We start from the raw sequence: 19,112 nt of genomic DNA, 5'->3' as shown, positions 1-19,112 counted from the left end.
GACGACGACCAGGGTCAGTGTCGTATTGTCCCGGGAGCCCGCGCGGGAGGAGGAACCAGCGTCCGCTCGAGCTCGGCCGTGGACGCGCCCCTCGCCTCGCCCTCGCTTCGCTGGGCCGCCCGGGGCTGCGTGCGCGCCGTCCGCCGCCGAGGCTCCCTGGCCTCTGACAGCTCGCCCGGAGACCCGGGGCCTGGAGTCCCGGCTGCGGGGGCGGGGCGAGCGCGGGGGCGGGGCGAGCGCGAGCCGGGCCGAGGAGCGGGCGCGCGGGCGACGCCGAGCCGAGTGAAGCCGAGCGGAGCGCGAGCTGCCGGGAGAGGCACGCAGAGCCGCCGGCCGCCTGCGGCTCCGCGCCCGTCGTGATGCGTCGCCGGGCTCCGCGGACCCCCGCCTCTGCCCAGGCTCCCGCAAAACTTTTTTTCTCAGGGGACTGCCGTCTGAAGCGATCGGCTGGCTCGCGGCTCCGCGCTCCCTTACAGCGGCGGCCGAGGGGGCTCGCCTCGCTCACCGCCGGCTCTCGCGCCCCGCGCCGCCTCACCTGCTGACCGCTCCGCGAGCGGCGAGGGGCCCGCGGAGGGGCCGTGCGCGCGCCGGCGCCCCTGGACTCTCCCGCCCGCCGCGGCCGAGCCTCCCGGCGCAACTTTCGCTTCATTGCCGCCGCCGCCTCACAAAGGGGCGCAGGAAGGGGAGGCGGCACGGGCGGCGGGCGCGGGCCTTGGGCCGCGAGGCCGGGAGACAAAAGGGAGGCCGCTTCTGCTCTCCGGGCCGCGCCGAGCCGTCGGCGTCCGCCCCTCGCCCGGCTCCGCAGCCTCCTGCTGCCCGTCCCGCGGGCCGTCCCCCCGCGCTCCGGACCGGCGAGCCTTCGGGGCGCGCGCGTGCTGGTGGTCGGGCTCTAGCGAGGATACAATGACTTTGCTGTCTCTGCTGGGTCGCCTCATGCGCTACTTCTTGCTGAGACCCGAGACGCTCTTCTTGCTGTGCATCAGCTTGGCGCTGTGGAGTTACTTCTTCCACACGGACGAGGTGAAGACCATCGTCAAGTCCAGCCGGGACGCCGTGAAGATGGTCAAGGGCAAGGTGGCCGAGATGGTGCAGACCGAGCGGCTCGGGGGGCTGGACGTGCTGGAGGCGGAGTTCTCCAAGACCTGGGAGTTCAAGAGCCACAACGTGGCGGTGTATTCCATCCAGGGCCGGAGAGACCACATGGAGGACCGCTTCGAAGTTCTCACGGACCTGGCCAACAAGTCGCACCCGTCCATCTTCGGGATCTTCGACGGGCACGGGGGCGAGGTAGGAGTTCTCCGGGGCTTTGTTTGACAGGGTGTGCTTGTGTGAGTGTGTGTGTGTGTGTGTACACCAGGACGTTGCCTGCGCCGCGGGGTAGGACCTGGGTGCGAGGGGCGTGGTGATGACCTGGTGCCGGCTGGACAAGGCCGCTCGTTCAAATGCGGCTCAAGTTGCCCAAAACACGGCTGGATCCCGTTTGGGGGAGGGAGGGCCGTCCACAGCCGGGTTCGTGCCTCGTGACTTGTGAGGTTCCCCAGGGCCGGAGCCCAGCGGTGTCCGTGCGGGCTTCGCGGGAAGAGTGAGTGGTTTCTGGGGTGGCCTTTGGCCCGGGACCTCAGAGCTTCAGTTCTGAGGTTTGGGCTGAGCTGCGCACAAAGACGGAAGAAAGTGTCTGCGATGCTTCGTTGGGGAAAGGGACAGAATCTTCAGAGGCGAGTCAGGGTGGGTGAAGGAGCTGGGACTCCGTGCCGTGCCTGCGCCCCGAGGAGGCGCCCGAGGGGCGTCTCTGCGCTGCTTCCCGGCTCCATTAACTTGGCGGGTGCAGTGTGGCCAGGTGACAGCGGGCCGCCCGCGTTGGCTGGATCGGGGAGAGGGACCGAGCTGCCTCCGGCCTTTGCAGGGGTGGCGGCGCTCGGATCTCACCCCCACGCCCTGGCCGGCGTGAGCACGAAGAGGTGTCCTTGCTGCTAAACCCCTTTATTTGGGGGTTGTCTCGGAGCCAGAGGCGAAGGTAGAGGCCGAGTCAGGTCTCTCTCCCGCATTTCTGTGGCGCCCTGGTTGTGCGCGGGGCTCGGATTTCCTGGAGGTCGAGGCGGGGCTTGGCTCTGGTCCTGGGGCATGGGCTCAGGCGGGGTGAGTGGCACAGGTGGCCGCAGCGCGGCGCTCCACAGAGCCCCAGGCCGGCCCCATCTCTCTCAGTTTGGCAGTTTGTGACAGTTTATTGCTGAATCCTTTTTTTTTTGTTTTTCTGCAGCATAATTTCTTACTCATGTTCGCCCTCCTTCGCCATTTCCCCCTCCCCCACACCCCCATGCTCCCATCCAACTTTTCCCCCACTTCTCTTCTTTGCCCTTCTGGCGTCTGGATGGGCGGTAGGGCATGTCACTCCTTTTCAAGGGCTTGCTTGTTCTTCAGTCTTTGTTTTGGGTGGACGTTGAGAAAGCTTTCAATTGGTTAGCTTATCTGCATCTTCGATGCAAAATGACTTCACCCATTGCTCTGCTCCTCTTTCCAGGACAGTGTGTTTTCCTGCCTTGTAGAACCAGCTTTGCCAGAAGTGACAAACTTAGTTGGAAAGTGTATTTGGTAGAGCTGAAGTCAGTTTCTCCTGTTTCCGCCCGCCCCAGCCCTTTCTGTATTCTGGCTTTGCTACTCAGGGTTTCTTGCTGGTTGTGATTCGCAGCCTCTGGTGTAGTGTGAGCTTCCTTTCCTGTCACAGGAGGAGGAGGATGTGAACTTGATTGACAGACATGCTGTGTACTTGAGGAAGACACACCTTAATGATGAGGTCGCCAGTATAATGACTGATTTGTTTCCTTGGTTTGAGTTAGAATGTGCGTATTTTCATTTTATGTGCCTGGACTGTCGTAAACCATTCAGCAAAGCTTATATTTACTGTATACGTTTTACATTAAAGTTGTTGGCAGATGATAGTCTGCTTCTGGCCTTAGCACAGTTTTGTGTTTAATTGAAAGGTCTGGATATACTGTTAATGTTGTGGAACTTTGGGTTGTACTTGTTTGGCTGTGCTATATTGACATGTTTTGAGCCCGCACGTGTAAGTGAATGGGTATTTTAAGTTTTCCATTAAGTTGATATTCTAAAACCTGAAAGTTACAGACCCAAGCAGATTTCAGGTTGAAAAATTTCCAGTACTATTCTCCAGTAAATATATCCTCCAGAAAAGGGACATGATAAATGCTCTTATTTAACCAGGAGTATTTTACATGTACAGGGCTTTTCATTAAGTTTTTAAATGCTAAACAAGAAGATGATGATTGTTAGCCAAACTATGAAATGCTTTCCGTTGTGCCTTACATTAGAAAGCCTGTTGTTTGCAAAATAATTAATATCATCAGTACCCTTAAGAATAAAGTAATTGTTCTATTTCTGACCTCCTGCAGTATGGAGCCAGTTCATTCATTTTGGCTTTGTTTTAGAGCAAAATAAGGAAAGTGCTGTAAAAAGGAGTGAGTTAGTTGCTATTGGGAATATGATAATAACAAAGAATATTAGGTGCTAATTTCTCTCCTGATTTTTCTTTTATTCAAAGAAAATCCCACCGTCAAATTCTTGCCTTTTGTGGTGTTCAGCTCCTTGAACAGTCACCAGAGGACTGTGCCACTGTTTGATTTTGGTGTAAATGATAGTTATCTCCTTTCAGAAAAGAGGAATCTTTTTCTGAACTATTATTTATGTATATGCTTCTGTTGAGTGGTACAGAAGACCACCGAGGTTAACTTATTTCTAATAATTCAAACTGCTGAGATAGGCTATAAAAAACCAGGGCCCGTCTATAGTGCTAGTGCTTTTTAGATCCAGAAGTGACCTAAGCCGCCTCATATATCCATTTCATCCCATGTTTTAGATGAGATGTTTGTTGATGGCTGGAGAAGTTGTGACCTTCCTAAGCCTACACAGCTAGTTCAAGGCCTTCAGTTTGGTGCCCTTCATATTAAACCACTGACAAGTTAGTTTGCATATTTATCTGGATAGATGGATAGCACACGAGGGATACAGAGATGAGTGAGCTATGATCCCCGTCCTCAGAACGTTTCAGTGTAGTGAGAGAGAGATTTGTGTACGAGCACTTAGTGCCATGGGGTGCTTGGGGTGTTAGGGGACCCTGAGGAGGGGCATTTCAATCAGGCTGGGAGGTGGAAGCCGTGGGAAGACACTTGAAAGCAGTCATTTACTGCAAGCTCGAAAGGGGGCTCGGGCTTGAGATCTGGCTTTGAATCTCTGCTCTGCCTTATCCAGCTGTGGCCTCGGGTGGGTTGCTTGAGCAACTTTATTTGGGAGATTTTGATCTGAAACAAGGCTAATGATGCATGTACGGCACACCCTCATCAGTTGTATTGTACCCTCTCTAGAGAAGTTCCTAATGGAGAGAAGGATGTGGAGGAAGAAAGCTTGCAGACCAAGAAGCCTGCAGACCAAGAAGCCTGCAGTGTTAGGGCGATGATGTCCAAGGGAAGGAGACCTGCATGTGAAAGGGACAACTCTGGTCCCTAAAAAGGTGTAGGTTGGATAATTCATTGGGTGTTCCCCAAACTCTCTGTCTCTCTTTGGTCTAACTTGTGGTGAATTGACTATCAATCCAGGATACCTCGTATCCTAGCATTAGGCAAGCAGCGTTGTGGCTTCAGATGTGAATTTTCTGATTAGTGAGAAGGGATATTCTCTTTGATTAGTTAGTAAATTGGTATTCTCATTTGCATTTCAGTCCCTTCTAGTTGGGTTAGGATGAGTTAGTTCTCTTGAGTCTACTCAAGTGTGTATGTTTGATAAAGATATGTCTTTGGCCTTGTTATGCTGAGGACCAGACTCTGGATGCCTGTGACTTCTAGATGGGTGAGATCTTAAAGGGCCTTGTCTCGGTGGCCCTACAGGCCAGCTTCCTCACTTGATGGCCTTGGGCCCTTGAGACATTCTAACCACGATACTATGGGTGGATGGTCGACTGTGTGTGTGTGTGTGTCTAAGGCTATGGCAGTGCTTGTGTTGCGGTATAGCAAAAGATGAAGACAACAAAAAGGCAAAAAAGAACATAGCTCAAATTGTATCAACTGACGTGGGAAGGTTATCTTTAAAATTAAAAAATAATGTTTATGTAGGAAAATGATTTTTTTGTGCTTATCTGTAATTTTTATCTGCAAGCAAAAGATGGGTTTTTGTTTTTACTTTTTATGTTATCTAGAGGAAATATCACCAGTCCTTTGAGGTAACTTTGTGAATGCTTATAGTGGAAAGCTGCCCAGAAGAGCAGATTATTAGGTGCTCCATGTGCTTGTGGGCATTATGGTATGAAAGGTCACGTATCATTGTCTTGTACGGCTGAGACACAGCCTCGCCAGTGGTTAAGCTCAGAGTTCCACATTCACATCAGAGAGGAGCACCCATCAGATGCTTGTCAGGAGCTGCGGTCTTGAGGCTCAGCAGTTCTCCAAATCTCCGAAGAGAAAGTGCTTGTGGAGGGATGCCTGAAGGATGCACACAGTCTAGTGCTGTAGATCAGGGGCTCTTATCCTTTCTTGAGTCATGCTTCTCTGAGGATGTTATGAAACTACAAACGTATCCCTCCGAGAAATGGACTTGTGCATCAAGTTTTGTCTATAATTTCAAGGTAAGTGGATGCATGAAGCCTCTGGATTTTAGGTTAGTCTAGGTGGAATGAAATCTGTTTCTGATAAAGCTAGACCTGCAGGGGCTGTGTAGTGGACCCTTTCCTTGGGTGGGTTGCCTTCCTCTTCGTCATTTGCGTTGATTTGACTTGTGTGCTGTCATGTGCCTGGGAGGGTCATTATGAGGGATGGTCTTTCGAAGCTGTGACAAGTCAGCTGCAAGGATGTCGTTGAGTATTTGATTTGTTACACGATGTAGTTTCCTCTTATGAAGACCAAGGGGGAGAGAGTTCTCTGATAGCTTTTATTTTTATCTTAAGATGCTGACTCGTGTAACTGATTGGATCGTCCTGTTTTTGTTGGCTGCTAGAATTCTTAGAGCCAAACCTCTGACCTTCCTGGAGCAAATGTGCAGAATTTTATAGAATACATTAATTTGGTGCATGAACCTACTCCCAGGACAGCCTCTCTTTCCTGCATTCAGCTTTCTTTTGTCCCATTTTTCTCTTTCTCCTCTTAGGTATGTCATTTTATCTTGTTGTGGTATATGTACTTATGTACGTTTCACTGGATCCTTTCTGAAGTTAGATATAGTTCTGAATAAATAAATAACGAGTGGCACAATGAGTGATCTGCTCTCAGGCGTTACAGCTGCTCTTAGTAAATGTTGGGTTCCCACATTACTGATGTACAAGAGGCCTGTGGATTTACTATGGACAAATGCCTTATGGTTTAAGAGAAAATTCACATTATTTTGGTTTAAAGTGGCACATTAAGATTTCTGCCAAAAGGCAAGGAGCACTTCCCCCTTAATAAGCCCCCTCCCCTTGCCCCCATCCTGTGTTTAGGTACCTTTTTGAGCTGACTGCTGACCTTGGTGCCTCTTCTGAACGGATTATTTAGATGTTCAGTTCAGTTAAACCAGCATTTTCTATATAGTCTGCCACGTGTGGAAAACTGTTAAACTCTCTCTGATGCCTGAAGATCAAGCAGTGCATTCTCTGCCCTCAGGGAGCATTCCATCTACTTGGAGAGATGAGCCCGCCCCACCCCCCACCCCCCCTGTTTTTTTTGGTGAGGAAGATTAGCCCTGAGCTAACAGATTTGGACAATAGTGAGTTTGGCTAGAAATTTGTTTCCTTCCTCCCTTCTATTTAGATATTTTCTGGAATTCATAAAATGTTCATCGACCATTTCCTCCCCAATTTGTAAAACGTTATTTCTGTCATACCTTATCTAAATGGACTCATTTTAAAACAATGAAAAGATATGTTATATATAAGGTCTGATTTATTCAATGGAAAGGCATTTATTACTATGTTACTTTGTTACCGAGACTAATTTAGGTTTTGTTACAGGAGATAGCTTTTCCAAGACTAAAAAACAGCGCAATGTCTTCATTTCTCTTAAATCATTTCGTTTCCCTGACAGTCATTTTACAATAAAAAATATGTATATCATTCAGTCTCAGATGTAAGGGGTCCCTGGACTCTGTCCAGTTTAAATACTGGATAACTCATTAGGGACTCAGTTTTTTAAATAATATTTTTATTTTGATTGTTAATATTTCAAGCACTTGTTTTATTCTTAATTTCTACTTTGATTCTTAACCACTTCAGTAATGTATTTGTGGTTTAACTTTTGTTACCATTTTCCTAACCCTATTTAATTAGTATTAAAATAAGTCTGTAGCAAGTTAAACATTTAAAAATAAGCTGAAAATTATAAAAGTAATATGACTATGTGATAGTACAGGAAAGAAAAAAATTCACCCCAAATATTATCTTCACATCCACTGTGATGATTTTGGTGTATTACTTGCTTAAGTTTTTTTAGTATGCATTTTAAGTATAATTTTACATTGTTATAATGATGTACATATAGTTTTAAATTTTGGCTCTTTTCGCTTTGTGTAATTGTATAAACACATAGCCATTTTGCTCCATAATTCTTTACTGTGTTTCTAATGTATTCTTAGTTACGGACTAATATTTTGCTGGATGGATATTGGATAAATGTCTCAATTGCTTCCTTATTAGTGTACATTTAGGTTTCTCTAACTTTTCACCATTGTAAATAACATGGTACTAAGTATTTTTGTGCCTCTACTGTAGTTTGGATTATTTCTCCAGGGTAGATTTCCAGAAGTGGGATTTCTGGATTGGAGGAGAAGTAAAGAAACCACTATTACTGGTAATAATAATAATGGCTGACATTTATCGACTATGTATAAAATGCCAGGCAGTGTTTCCAAGTACTTGATATATATCACCTAATTTTCATTGTCGTAACAGCTTTTGAGGTAGGTGCCATGTTGTCCCCATTGTATCTCTGTAGAAATGAGGGCACTGAGAGGTGAAGTGATTTACCCAGGATCTCTCACAGCTCACAGGTGGTGAAAGGAGGCTTTGAAACTGGGATTCAGACTTGGAGCCGCCTGTCTCCAGAGCGTGTGCTATCAGTTTCTGGTTGAAGCTCTCAGATCTCATCGTCTGAGTCATGAAGCGTGCACGGCCTTGTTAGGTGCACGCTGCCTGGTCTTCTCATGTTGCTCAGTAGGACTGGGAGTTTCTTGTTTGATTCTGATGGTTGTGTCCCTGCGACATGTGGTGGTGGTCTTGAAAACTCTATGCTGGAAACCTTAGTCGGTGGATCTCGCAATTACTTAAGAAAGTCCTGCAGTTAAAAACATAGTGGGGTCAGAAGTCAGAGCAGACGGTGAGTCACATTCAAACAGCTGTTCTCACCCACTCCCCTTGTTCGCTGGCAGAATCTCCGTCCCGCTACAGAGAATCTCTAACATTTTTGCCTGTTGGCTCGTGAAAGGCTTGCATAGAACTTAGAGTGGCATTAACATAGCCATTCTCAATAAGCAATAGTGATTTATGTTTTATTTTACTTCTAAGTACCAAAGGCTTGACTTTAGGATAAGTATGTAGGGGTATGTATGTACTTGTATAATTTCTTTTATGCTGAAGCAGTTTTTTTTTTGAGGACCAAAATAATTTCCTAATATATAAATGATTGCCAGTTTTAAACAGCAAAATATTTTCTCATTCGTTTGTAATACTGAGTTGGTCTATTTAGTAGATGCTAGTCTTGTATTTCTATTCCAGAAGACTACTTATTACGTTATTCCCTCAATTAACCTAAGTCAAGTTCAAGCTTTGGTGATGGTTAGTTATAATATTTTTGTGTGTGTGTGAGGAAGATTGGCCCTGAGCTAACATCTGTGCCAGTCTGCCTCTATTTTGTATGTGGGATGCCACCACGGCATGGTTTGCTGAGCGGTGTGTAGGGCTGTGGCTGGGATCCAAACCCACAAACCACGGGCCACCGAAGTGGAGCACAAGAACTTAACCACTACACCACTGGGCTGGCCCCAGTTATAATCTGTTTTTCATATAAATCTTCAAAGGCAAAGTTTAAATAAACAAATAAAAAACAAATAAAGCCATCATTTAAAAAAATCATTAATGGCACATTGTACCTTTTATAGCTTTTTTTATAGTTATAGGCCCTCCTTTGAAAAATACAAAGCATTTTAAGTGAATAATCATAAAAGTCATAATACAGATATATTAATATCCTCTCAATAAAGTTGAAGTCTGTGCTGTAAAAAGCCTTGCTGTAAAAGTGAAGATTTACTTTCCATCTGAGCAACAAACCTATAAATCTTGACTCCTTGATCTCGCTGGAGAATTCTTTCTTTCTCTGTTTAGTGAGAAGTAGGGCCCAATTTAATGGAACCTTTGCTGCCTCCAACTTTTCTAGAATGAGGGAGGGCTTTGGTGGTTGAATTTGTTAAGAATGAGACTTCCTTTCCCCCATTCCTAAAAGACCTGGGAGTTCCCGTCTGCTGCCGGGCATGGGGCTCCGGAAGGTGAGTTTGGGGCCACTACGTATGATGGTGCAAGATGTGCATTGTACAGCGATACCAGAGAGAGTCTCCATTTCCTAACGTGTGCAGAAGAACTGTCTGCTCCCCAGGCTAGGCATCTCTGGGTCTGTAATCACTTGGAAAGGGTGCCTTAATGTAATGTGTACAAGCGGGAAAGGGACGATAGCAGTAGGCTGTATTTCTGAGACTTACGTTCTTTCCCATACCATCACTGCCCTCCTTGTCCTGCGCCTGTGTGAGCAGCTGACACATAATTTATGTCTTAGTTGCTGAACCGAAGACCAGTTATCCATTGCACATCATGTCGGCAAACCTTACGACTTCCCTGGAGAATGAACACTTATTTGCAGTTGCTTTTCAATGTTCATCTTCTACGTTTTGGTCATTATAAATGTGAGTGGGGATTTAGTGCCCTGGAGCCATAAATCTTAAATATTTCAAACTATTTTTAACAGGACAGTCTATAGTCAGCACTACTCTTGGACAGTAAAGTTTTTAATCTAAAAACGTTTAAAAAGGTGTATTCCCTTAGTTATGGAATTGCCATAGGGCGGAAACTGTTTGATTCTGATAAGTATATATACCATTTCTTTTTTAATCCAGTAAGTGCTTCCATTTCTCTTTTTAATTAAATAAATTACCTTTCAGTTAAATTAGTCACTGGACATTTTCTGGCTGAATAAGGCACTTCCTGACACTGTCAGGATTTGCCGGGAATTGAGACATAGTAGGAGTTTTGGTCATACTGTTTGCCTTTTTTGCTCCCTAGAGTAATGAGGTGGATTTGCCATAGGAAATGGTTTGCATAAGTATATATAATTGTCGTAGAGTTTGAGATTAAGAAGTTTTTGCTTTTATTTTGACACTTAGATGTTTTTCTACATTTCTGTTTAGAAAGAAGATAAATGTTCTCTTTAGATCAGCGTGGCAGGGATCTTGAATTGCCGTATGATCCAAGTATAGTGCCTAAGGCTTCACAGCTGCATGAATCTTGTGTTTCTACAGGCTTTCATCGAGGAGATTCCACGTTGTCCCTGGAGAATTTTTTCTCCATAGTCCTTTCTTTCAGGGAATTCATCTTTATGTGTGAACTAGGTCCCTTTGATTTAGGCCTATTTCTTAGTCTGGTCTCAATAGAGATAAATTAGGATTAGGTTGTTACTGTTTGTAAATTAGTAAGATTATAGTAATCAAAATCTCTTCCCTGCCTCCCCCCATATTAAATAAGGACATTCGATTTATGGGAGAAGCACTCATCTCAAAAAAAGGAGAGAGAGGGTAATTGCTACCAAAGACAGAATAGTTTCCAGATGATCAATAATAGCTCCTCTTTGTGAAGAGCTAGTTTGGCCGTAAAGGACAGATCCTCTTCCAGTTTTACAGATTGGTTGATTTTGTCTTTTCTGTCCGCTGTCAGAGGCTTCTTCTACAGGTGGAGTAATACTAGCTAGAAGACTAGATGGTGCTTTATTTGGAAGCTTTTGGGAATAAGTGACAGAAAACTCAACAGAAGCAGCTTGAACACGGGGGGCATTTCTTATCTCACATAACAAAAGGTCTTGAAGTGGGAGTTTCCAAGGCTGGTTGGTCCAGCAGCTCAGTGACTTCAAGTCTTTATGTAACTACACATCCAGAGACGTGAAAAAGAGACTGTACCCGTTCTGTGTTCTTAAAGCCTGAGGAAAACTTTCCAGAAACTACCCCTCCCATCTCCCAGGCCAGAATTGTGTCCATGCCTAAACCAGTGGCTTGGTCATGGAAATACCATCACTGTGATGAACTCTGACCCAACGTAATTCACCCTGGGCTGGGGAGGAGTCTAGCCTTCTCTGGAGGTCATGACAGCCCAGGAGCTAGCTAGGAAGATGAGGAATGGTTTTTGGGTGGGCCACACAGGTGGGAAGGGAGTTCAGAGAAGATGGCCTGGAACATTTCTTGTCTGCACATTAGCAACTCCGTTGAAGAATGTTGCTGTAAAGTATATACCACTGACATGGGGAAAAATTAGCTTAACAAGGTTGTAGAAAAGAGTAAACCATCTTATTTTTGGATTGGCTTAGAGATGACTTTGCCTAGGAGCTGAGATGTAAATTTGGTTTTTTAGGGTCCCAACAAGTTTTAAGAAGCTATTAGTAGGTAGTTTTCTCACTCAGGTTTTCTCTCAGTTCTGTGTAAACTAGCACGAGCAGGGGCCTGAGTGTTTGAGAACAACAGCGTGTGGTTTTTCTCTCTCTCTAAGTCAGTTTTCAGCACAGCTAATGCTACTGATGAATGTGGGAGTGTCATGGCAGTTCTTTTGTTGGCTGTTCATTTTGATTTTACTATCTTCTTGTTTTAGACAATGAATTTGCTGGTCAAATTTAGAAGGAGTTTTATTTCTTAATGTTTACATATCATAAGTTTTTTTTTGAGGAAGATTCATCCTGACCTCACATCTGTTGCCAATCCTTCTCCTTTATTTTTTGCCCGAGGAAGATTAGCTCTGAGCTGACATCTGTGCCAGTCTTCCTCTACTTTGTATGTGGGATGTCTCCACTGCTTGGCTGATGAGTGGAGCAGGTCCACACCTGGGATCCGAATCCACGAACCCTGAGCCGCTGCAGCGGAGCGCACGGAGCTTTAAGCACTTGGCCACAGGGCCGGCCCCTACGTATCTTAAGTTCTATTATTTTGTTTTAAAAGATTCAAATCTCCTCCAGGCCAAAGAGAAGAGATTCCTGGGAGGTTCAGAATTTTTGTACCCGTTTTGGAGGGGGACAGCCTGGCAGTGGTCTAGGCTACAGTGGGAGGGGGAGGATGTTACAGTCTTCGGATTTTTCTGTGGGCCAAGTGAACGCACTTGGAGTAGATTCTGCGTGTGAGGATGAAGTACTTGTCCTGCTGCTGGTGCTGTAAGTGGATGAAAATGAGGGCATCTTTTCATTATGTTTTCCTCACTCATTATTGGCAGACTATAACAGTGCTTACTGACTGAATTCCCATTTAGTTTTAGTAGCTTTTCTGGCGATTCAGTCTTTCTCTACTTTTTTTTTTTTAAAGATATGCTATCATGTTGTGTACAAATAATGTGATTTTGTCTCCTCCTTTCTAAATAGTTAGACTTTTTGTTTTCTGCCTCACTTCATTAACTAGAACAGAACAGTGTTCTGAATTCTCATTGATAATGAGTGTTATCATGTTCCTGTATTTGAGATTAGTTAAAAAGCTTGACATGAGGGGACTATGAGGTGGCTTCAGTTTATGGATAATAGGGCTAAAGTTTCCTTGCTGATATAAGGAAAAATGGAAACCAGTGCTAAAGTAAGAGCCAAAGAAGAAAGGATATTCAAGATATAGTAATATAGAGAATTAATGATCACGAGGATGGACTAGAACATAATGGAGATGAGCGTGCATTGATCACGTGAAAGGAAGAACCAAGTCTGTCTTGTCTTCTTTGGGAAAAAACTATCATCACTAGAGCCATCTCATGGAAATGTCCGGGAAGCATTTGTCTGAACTACAGGCAAAACATCTGACTCGACAGGATACGATTCTGCAGGCTGGGGAGGCGCTAGTGAGACACACACAGGAATCTGTCCCTCTGGCTCCAGAGCAGTGGGAGGTCTGGAGCCTTCTTGCTGGGCTCTTCTGCCGGTTTTGGTGAAGGTTGTCCTTGTGGATTTCCTGTGCATAAAATCCTTGCCCTAATTTCAACTACCTGTCCTGTAAGGAAACTGCAGCTGCTTCCAGGAGAGTCTCATACTGTGGGGTCGGGTCCTAGGTTGGTGTATAAAGGCAGAATCACATATGGCCACAATTTCCCTTGAAAGACCCCCCAAATCGCCCATAAAGAATCATGTATGGGATTTTGTGCCTCTTATTCTGTAGAGCAATATGTAGTTATAGATGTGTAGTATCTGAACTAAGGTATAGTACAGAATAAAGTATGTGCATGTAAAATACAGTTTTATAGTGTTTTAACTGATATAAGAGAGTATCTTGAGTTTGTGTAAACTTGTGAATGGTATCATTTCACTGTACCTTCTGTAAGATACTAGAATAAGAAATTGAAGAATATTTTGAAATTTTCACGTGGCGACAGGAACTCTTTTATGTTTTAAATAGAGCATATTATATATTTCTGTGTGTGATTACTTTGAGAAAATTTAGTTTCTTAAAGTTTTAAAGATAGAAAGCAGAATAAACATGTGGGTTTTTTGGAGTTAACATTTATTTATCCTGATTATTTTTAAAGTCAGTTTTAGAACGATAATTATAATGCCATATTGAATGCTTTATTTATTTATTTATTTTTAAAGATTGGCACCTGAGCTAACATTTATTGCCAATCTTCTTTTTTTGATTTCTTCTTCTCCCCAAAGCCCCCCAGTACATAGTTGTATATTCTAGTTGTCCAGGTCCTTCTGGTTGTGCTGTATGGGACTCCACCTCAGCATGGCCTGAGTGGTGCCATGTCCACACCCAGGATCCAAACCGGCCAAACCCTGGGCTGCTGAAGCAGAGCGTGTGAACTTAACCCCTCGGCCGAGGCTGGCCCCTGGATGCTTTGTTTTTAATCTAAGTGCTAGCCATATCTTTTTGACACCGGATGGGAACGTAGAGATGGGAATTCAGCCTGGTAATTATTTTCATAAATACGTAGGAAAAGTTCACAATTGCTGTTTTTTTCCTGCGTGTGGCTTGAGACCTGGGGGATTTTATCCTCCAGTCATTTCCAAAGAGAGACTAACTGGGGATTCTGACCTTTCCTGCTTGCCTGGCACCCCTCCTGAGCATCCAAAATGGGACCTTCAGGCCTAAACTGTTTGGTAAATGTCTGGTTCTGGTTTGTCTAAGAGTGAGACTCTTTGAGCAGCAAGGACTTCTCGGAGAGGAAGTTCGTCTTTGTAATGTCTGGGGGATCCACGCGGCTGCTGACGAAGAAATCACGCAGGTAAAGAACTGGGATCCTGACATTGGCCAGAGAAGCTCTCTACACCTTCCTTTTAGGGCCACGGGCCCTGCTCTGGTCTGCGGAGCCACAGGGAGATGGAACTTGTTTGTCCTCGGAGGATGATGTAGTGCAAACAGTTTTAGACATGAAAGAGTACAGGCAGGCATGTACTTTGGAAAGATTGCTTAAGAGGGCATTCTTTGATGAAGGGCACAGCTGGTTGTTTTTCTCTCAAAAATAGGATAGCAGTGGGAGTGCCCAACTGATGTCCCCACTTTACCAGAGAGAAGTCCTTGTCCCCAGCCTTGATGGTGACTTTATATTATGGGGATTTAGGACATCCACCTTCTTCATTTTTAAAAATTTAACTTTGGGGCCGGCCCAGTGGCGCAGCGGTTAAGTACGCACATGCCGCTTCGGCAGCCCAGGGTTCGCTGGTTCGGATCCCGGGTGTGGACATGGCACCACCTGGCAAGCCATGCTGTGGTAGGCGTCCCACATATAAAATAGAAGATGGGCACAGATGTTAGCTCAGGGCCAGTCTTCCCCAGCAAAAAGAGGAGGATTGGCGGCAGATGTTAGCTCAGGGCTAATCTTCCTCAAAAAGAAAAATTTAACTTTGCTTTATAATACGATACACAGTCCGCATTCAAATTTTGCCAATTTTCTCAACTTTGCTATTTTAAACACAGCTTTACTGAGGTATGATTGGCATAAAATAAACTGTACATGTTTAATATGTGCAGTTTGATCAGTTTTGTATATACCTGTAAAACCATCACCATCAAGATAACATATCCGTCACCCTCAAAAATTTCTTCATGCCCTTTTGTTTTTTGTTTTTTGCTGCCAATCCTCCTCTTTTTGCTGAAGAAGACTGGCCCTGAGCTAACGTCGTGCCCATCTTCCTCTGCTTTCTATGTGGGACGCCTACCACAGCATGGCTTGCCAAGCGGTGCCATGTCCGCACCTGGGATCCGAACTGGCAAACCCTGGGCCACCGAAGTGGAACGTGCGCACTTAACTGCTGCGCCACGGGAACAGCGCCCATCATGGCCCTTTGTGATACCTCTCTTATGTCCTTCTCCAGTCCCTCCCTCCATCCCCAGGCAACCATGAATCTGCTTTCTGTCACTAGATTTAGTAGATTTAGTTCACATTTTGTAAAATTTTATATAAATGGAAATATGCAGTATGTATGCCCTTTTTTCTGCATTTTTTTCCAACTCAGCATAATCATTTTGAAATTCATCTGTGTTGTTGGACCTATGAATAGTTCACTCGTTTTTATTGCTTAGTAGTCTAATGTATGGATATGCCAAAACTTGGTTATCCATTGACTTGTTATTGGACATTTGAGTTGCTTCCAGTGTTTGGCCGTACGAGTCTTTGTATGGACATATGCTTTCACTTCTCTTGGTAGATACCTAGGACTAGAGTGACTGGATCGTAGGGTAGGTGTATGTTAACTTTTAAAAAAACTGCTCAGCTGTTTTCCAAAGTGGTTGTATTATTTTACATTTCCATCAGCAGTGTTTGAGAGCTCTAATTGCTCCACATCCTGGCCAGTCTTTTTAATTTTAGCCATTCTAGTAGTTGTGAAGTGGTTTCTCAATGTGGTTTTAATTTGCATTTTCCTAATAACTAATAATGTTCAGTAGCTGTCTATGTACTTTTTGGAAAATGGCCTTCTTTTGAAAACGTGAAAGAGGAATGTTGATCAAATCTTGGTTTTCTTGTAAACTCTGACATTTGTCCTTGCCTATATGATGTGAGTGAAAAAAAGAGGTGAGAAGGGCAGGCGTGACTAGACCTGGCCCTCTCTTACTGAAAGGAGATTCAGAAGTACAGCCTAGAAATAGGGTTGTCGAGAGGCTACACAAGGTAAGGAAATCAGATGAAACAAGGAGAGTGGAAGGGAAAGATTAGGGCCTGTGACCACTAAAGGAAGTTTGTAGTATCAGATTCTCTCATTTGCTTTTTTTTTTCTTTTTTTGGGGGGCAGTGAGGAAGATTCACCCTGAGTCAACATCTGTGCCCATCCGCTTCCATTTTATATGTGGGACACTGCCACAGCATGGCTTGATGAGTGGTGTGTAGGTCCTTGCCCTGGATCTGAACCTGCAAACCCTGGGCCACTAAATAACCACTGTGTCACTGGGCCGGCCTCTCATTTTCTTAAAACCACATGTTCTTTATTCCAGATTACAAATCTGAATGAGACTTCTACTAGGAAAGTGCCTTTGAAAGCATAGAGTATAGACACTGCTCCTGCTTTCTTCCTACTTCCTTATTTCTTCCTGCCGTCTGAGACTTCTTTGAACCTGGTTTTTTGAACGTCTCCAGGGGCCTCATAATTGTCATGTGTGATGACTTGTTTTCAAGCGCTCATCTTAGATTTTTCTGTGGGATGCGGCTTTCTTGACCTCCTCTCTCTTCTTGAGACTCATCTTCTTGGCCTTAGTGACACCACTAAATTTGGTTTTTGTTTTTTTTTTTGCTGCTTCTCTGATTTGTTTGAGGATTTCACTTGTTTCATGAACCTGGGTTTCAGGGAGGGCCATACTCAGTGTGCTGGTCCCATTTTGTTTCTTTGCACTGGAATGTTTGCAGCTTGCGTGGATTCAGCCACGCTTGGTGAGCAGAGGGCTCCCCTTCCCATCTAGAACCCACATCTTTGTGTGCTGACTTTTAGTATTTTTTTTCTGGGTATCACCTTGGTAACAACTCATCGGAAACCACATTTGCCTCCTGTGTCCCTAGATGACTCCAGACTTGCCTCTTCCTCTCATGGTGCTGCCATTCTCTCAGGCTCCCACCCTTGAGTCTACCCTGTCATCCTTGCTTCTTCCCTCTGCCTTCAAGTCTGTGAGACTTTGTATTATACCTCTCATCTCCGTCTCCATCTTTACTGTCATGCCACCATCGTGCCAATTCTGGTTTTCATCACCTTCTGCTAGGATTGTGACAGTGGCTTCCTAACTGGTCACTTAGTCTCTGTCTCTCTCCTCTGCAGTCTGCTCACTGACGTCTCTGATCGATCGGTCTTGTCAGCTCACTGGGTTGTACATGGTTTGTTTTGAAAAGTCTATGATTTTTGCCAAACATGATTTATTTCTCTGAAATTTGTTTTTTGGGTTCTCCTAATGTCATCCCTGACTATTTTACGGTCTTATCTTCTGTCACTCACCTACACAAAACTCTGCGCTACAACAGAATTGGTCTCTTTATTATTCCCTGACTACCTGATGGATACACATGCCCACTGCTGCTACTCTGTGAAATCTGTTCCATTCTCTGAGAGATTTCTCATTCCTCCTCCCCATAGCTATGTCTTGGCCTTATTTCAAGGTTTTCCTGTTTCCAGTTCTTCCCTGAAGTCTTGCTTGGTCATGTCATCTTTAAGTAATCATTCTCTCCTTTGAATTTATGGTCTGTGACAGGCAGTTGAACATTTTGTGTTATTGTTCATTTTTCAGGAACTTTTCTTCTCTAACCAGAATGCAGTTTCCCTGAGTTCGAAGTCTCTAAGTCTCTGTGGTGTGCGTGCACTCTTCCAGATGCTTGAGTTCTAATCATAATGATGCCTTACAATAATTCTAGAAATAATGATGCCTTACAATAATTCTAGAAATAATGATGCCTGACAAAGGAAGAGGAAACACCGGGTTGTATGACTGCATTTGCTACCACTGATATCTGGTGGAAACCAAAAGATTCCACTCATTCTGACTGTTGAGTGCCTGCCATGTGCCAGTGCTCTCACGGATTCCCTCATGCTGAATCCTAGTGGTCTTTTGAGGCAGCTGTTGTTATCCCCATTTTACAGTTGGTGAAAGTGAAGCTTACACCCGTGTATGCCCAGGGCTACGCAACTGCTTAGTGGCCGAGCTGGGATTAAAATATTTCCCGTGTCTGTCTGACTCCCAAACCTTGCTCTTCCCTGTACTGTAGTCTTTGCAGGCCTGGTTGGCGAGGCCTTCATATGGGGGTTATTCTGAGGTACTGTTAACACTCCGTTTCTAACACTTCAGATTATCTGTAGTAAATGTTTCAAGTACATGGGAATGGAATTAAGTTGAGGAGATAAAGCAATTCATTTACACCATTCACTCGTATTTACTGTTTTTCTCATTGACTCTCACGGTTTGTGCAATGTATAGTCCATTCAGAAGCCCTTTAAATAATGGCCAAGGAAAGTGCAGATTACGTATATAGGTTTCTGAAGGTTAGCCTACGCAAGTGGTTTTTGTCAGTTTGACAGGTAACTCGATTTCTGGTTGTAGGGCAGGAATTTTGAGAATTGAGGCTAGCTTCTCAGAGGAAGCTAGGCAACATTCTTAGGTTGAACTCAGTCTGCCCTTGAAAAGGTGGTTCAGTTATTTGATTAGGGGTGTATGGATTATAGGACGTTAGACATGCCTCAGTTTCCAAATGTAAGTACAAAAGAACGTGTCCTTGACTCACTTGAAAAAAAGTTCAATCTGTAGCTTCCCTCCCCAAAGCGTCATGTGAAATAAGATTATCTGTAGTATTTAGTGAGTATGAAAGAGTGAGGAAATATAAGTGAACAATTTCAGCTGCCTGGGGGCAGAAAAAATGATTCATATATTTGAGATCTGTACCCCAGCCTTCCTGGTTTGTACTC

The 19,112-nt window shown here is 44.7% G+C and overlaps 1 protein-coding gene across 9 annotated transcripts in view; it reads left to right on the top strand.

Annotated features, from left to right (window-relative positions):
• Positions 1 to 250: 250 nt before the first annotated feature.
• Positions 251 to 19,112, top strand: part of LOC139045286 (protein phosphatase 1L-like) — a 359,044-nt gene continuing 340,182 nt past the window's right edge. For 3 of the 9 annotated variants that reach the window (XM_070509701.1, XM_070509706.1, XM_070509705.1), the window contains exon 1: positions 286 to 1,287. In XM_070509701.1, coding sequence (XP_070365802.1) covers positions 904 to 1,287 — 384 coding nt within the window. In that variant the 5' untranslated portion in view covers positions 286 to 903. Of the gene's footprint in view, positions 1,288 to 19,112 lie in introns of all 9 variants that reach the window. The other 6 variants (XM_070509703.1, XM_070509698.1, XM_070509700.1 and 3 more) reach the window with 4 other exon arrangements.

The sequence above is a fragment of the Equus asinus genome, chromosome 5 (assembly GCF_041296235.1).
Source record: "Equus asinus isolate D_3611 breed Donkey chromosome 5, EquAss-T2T_v2, whole genome shotgun sequence".
Taxonomy (NCBI): Eukaryota; Metazoa; Chordata; class Mammalia; order Perissodactyla; family Equidae; genus Equus; species Equus asinus.
This window is presented reverse-complemented; position numbering and strand designations above follow the sequence as displayed.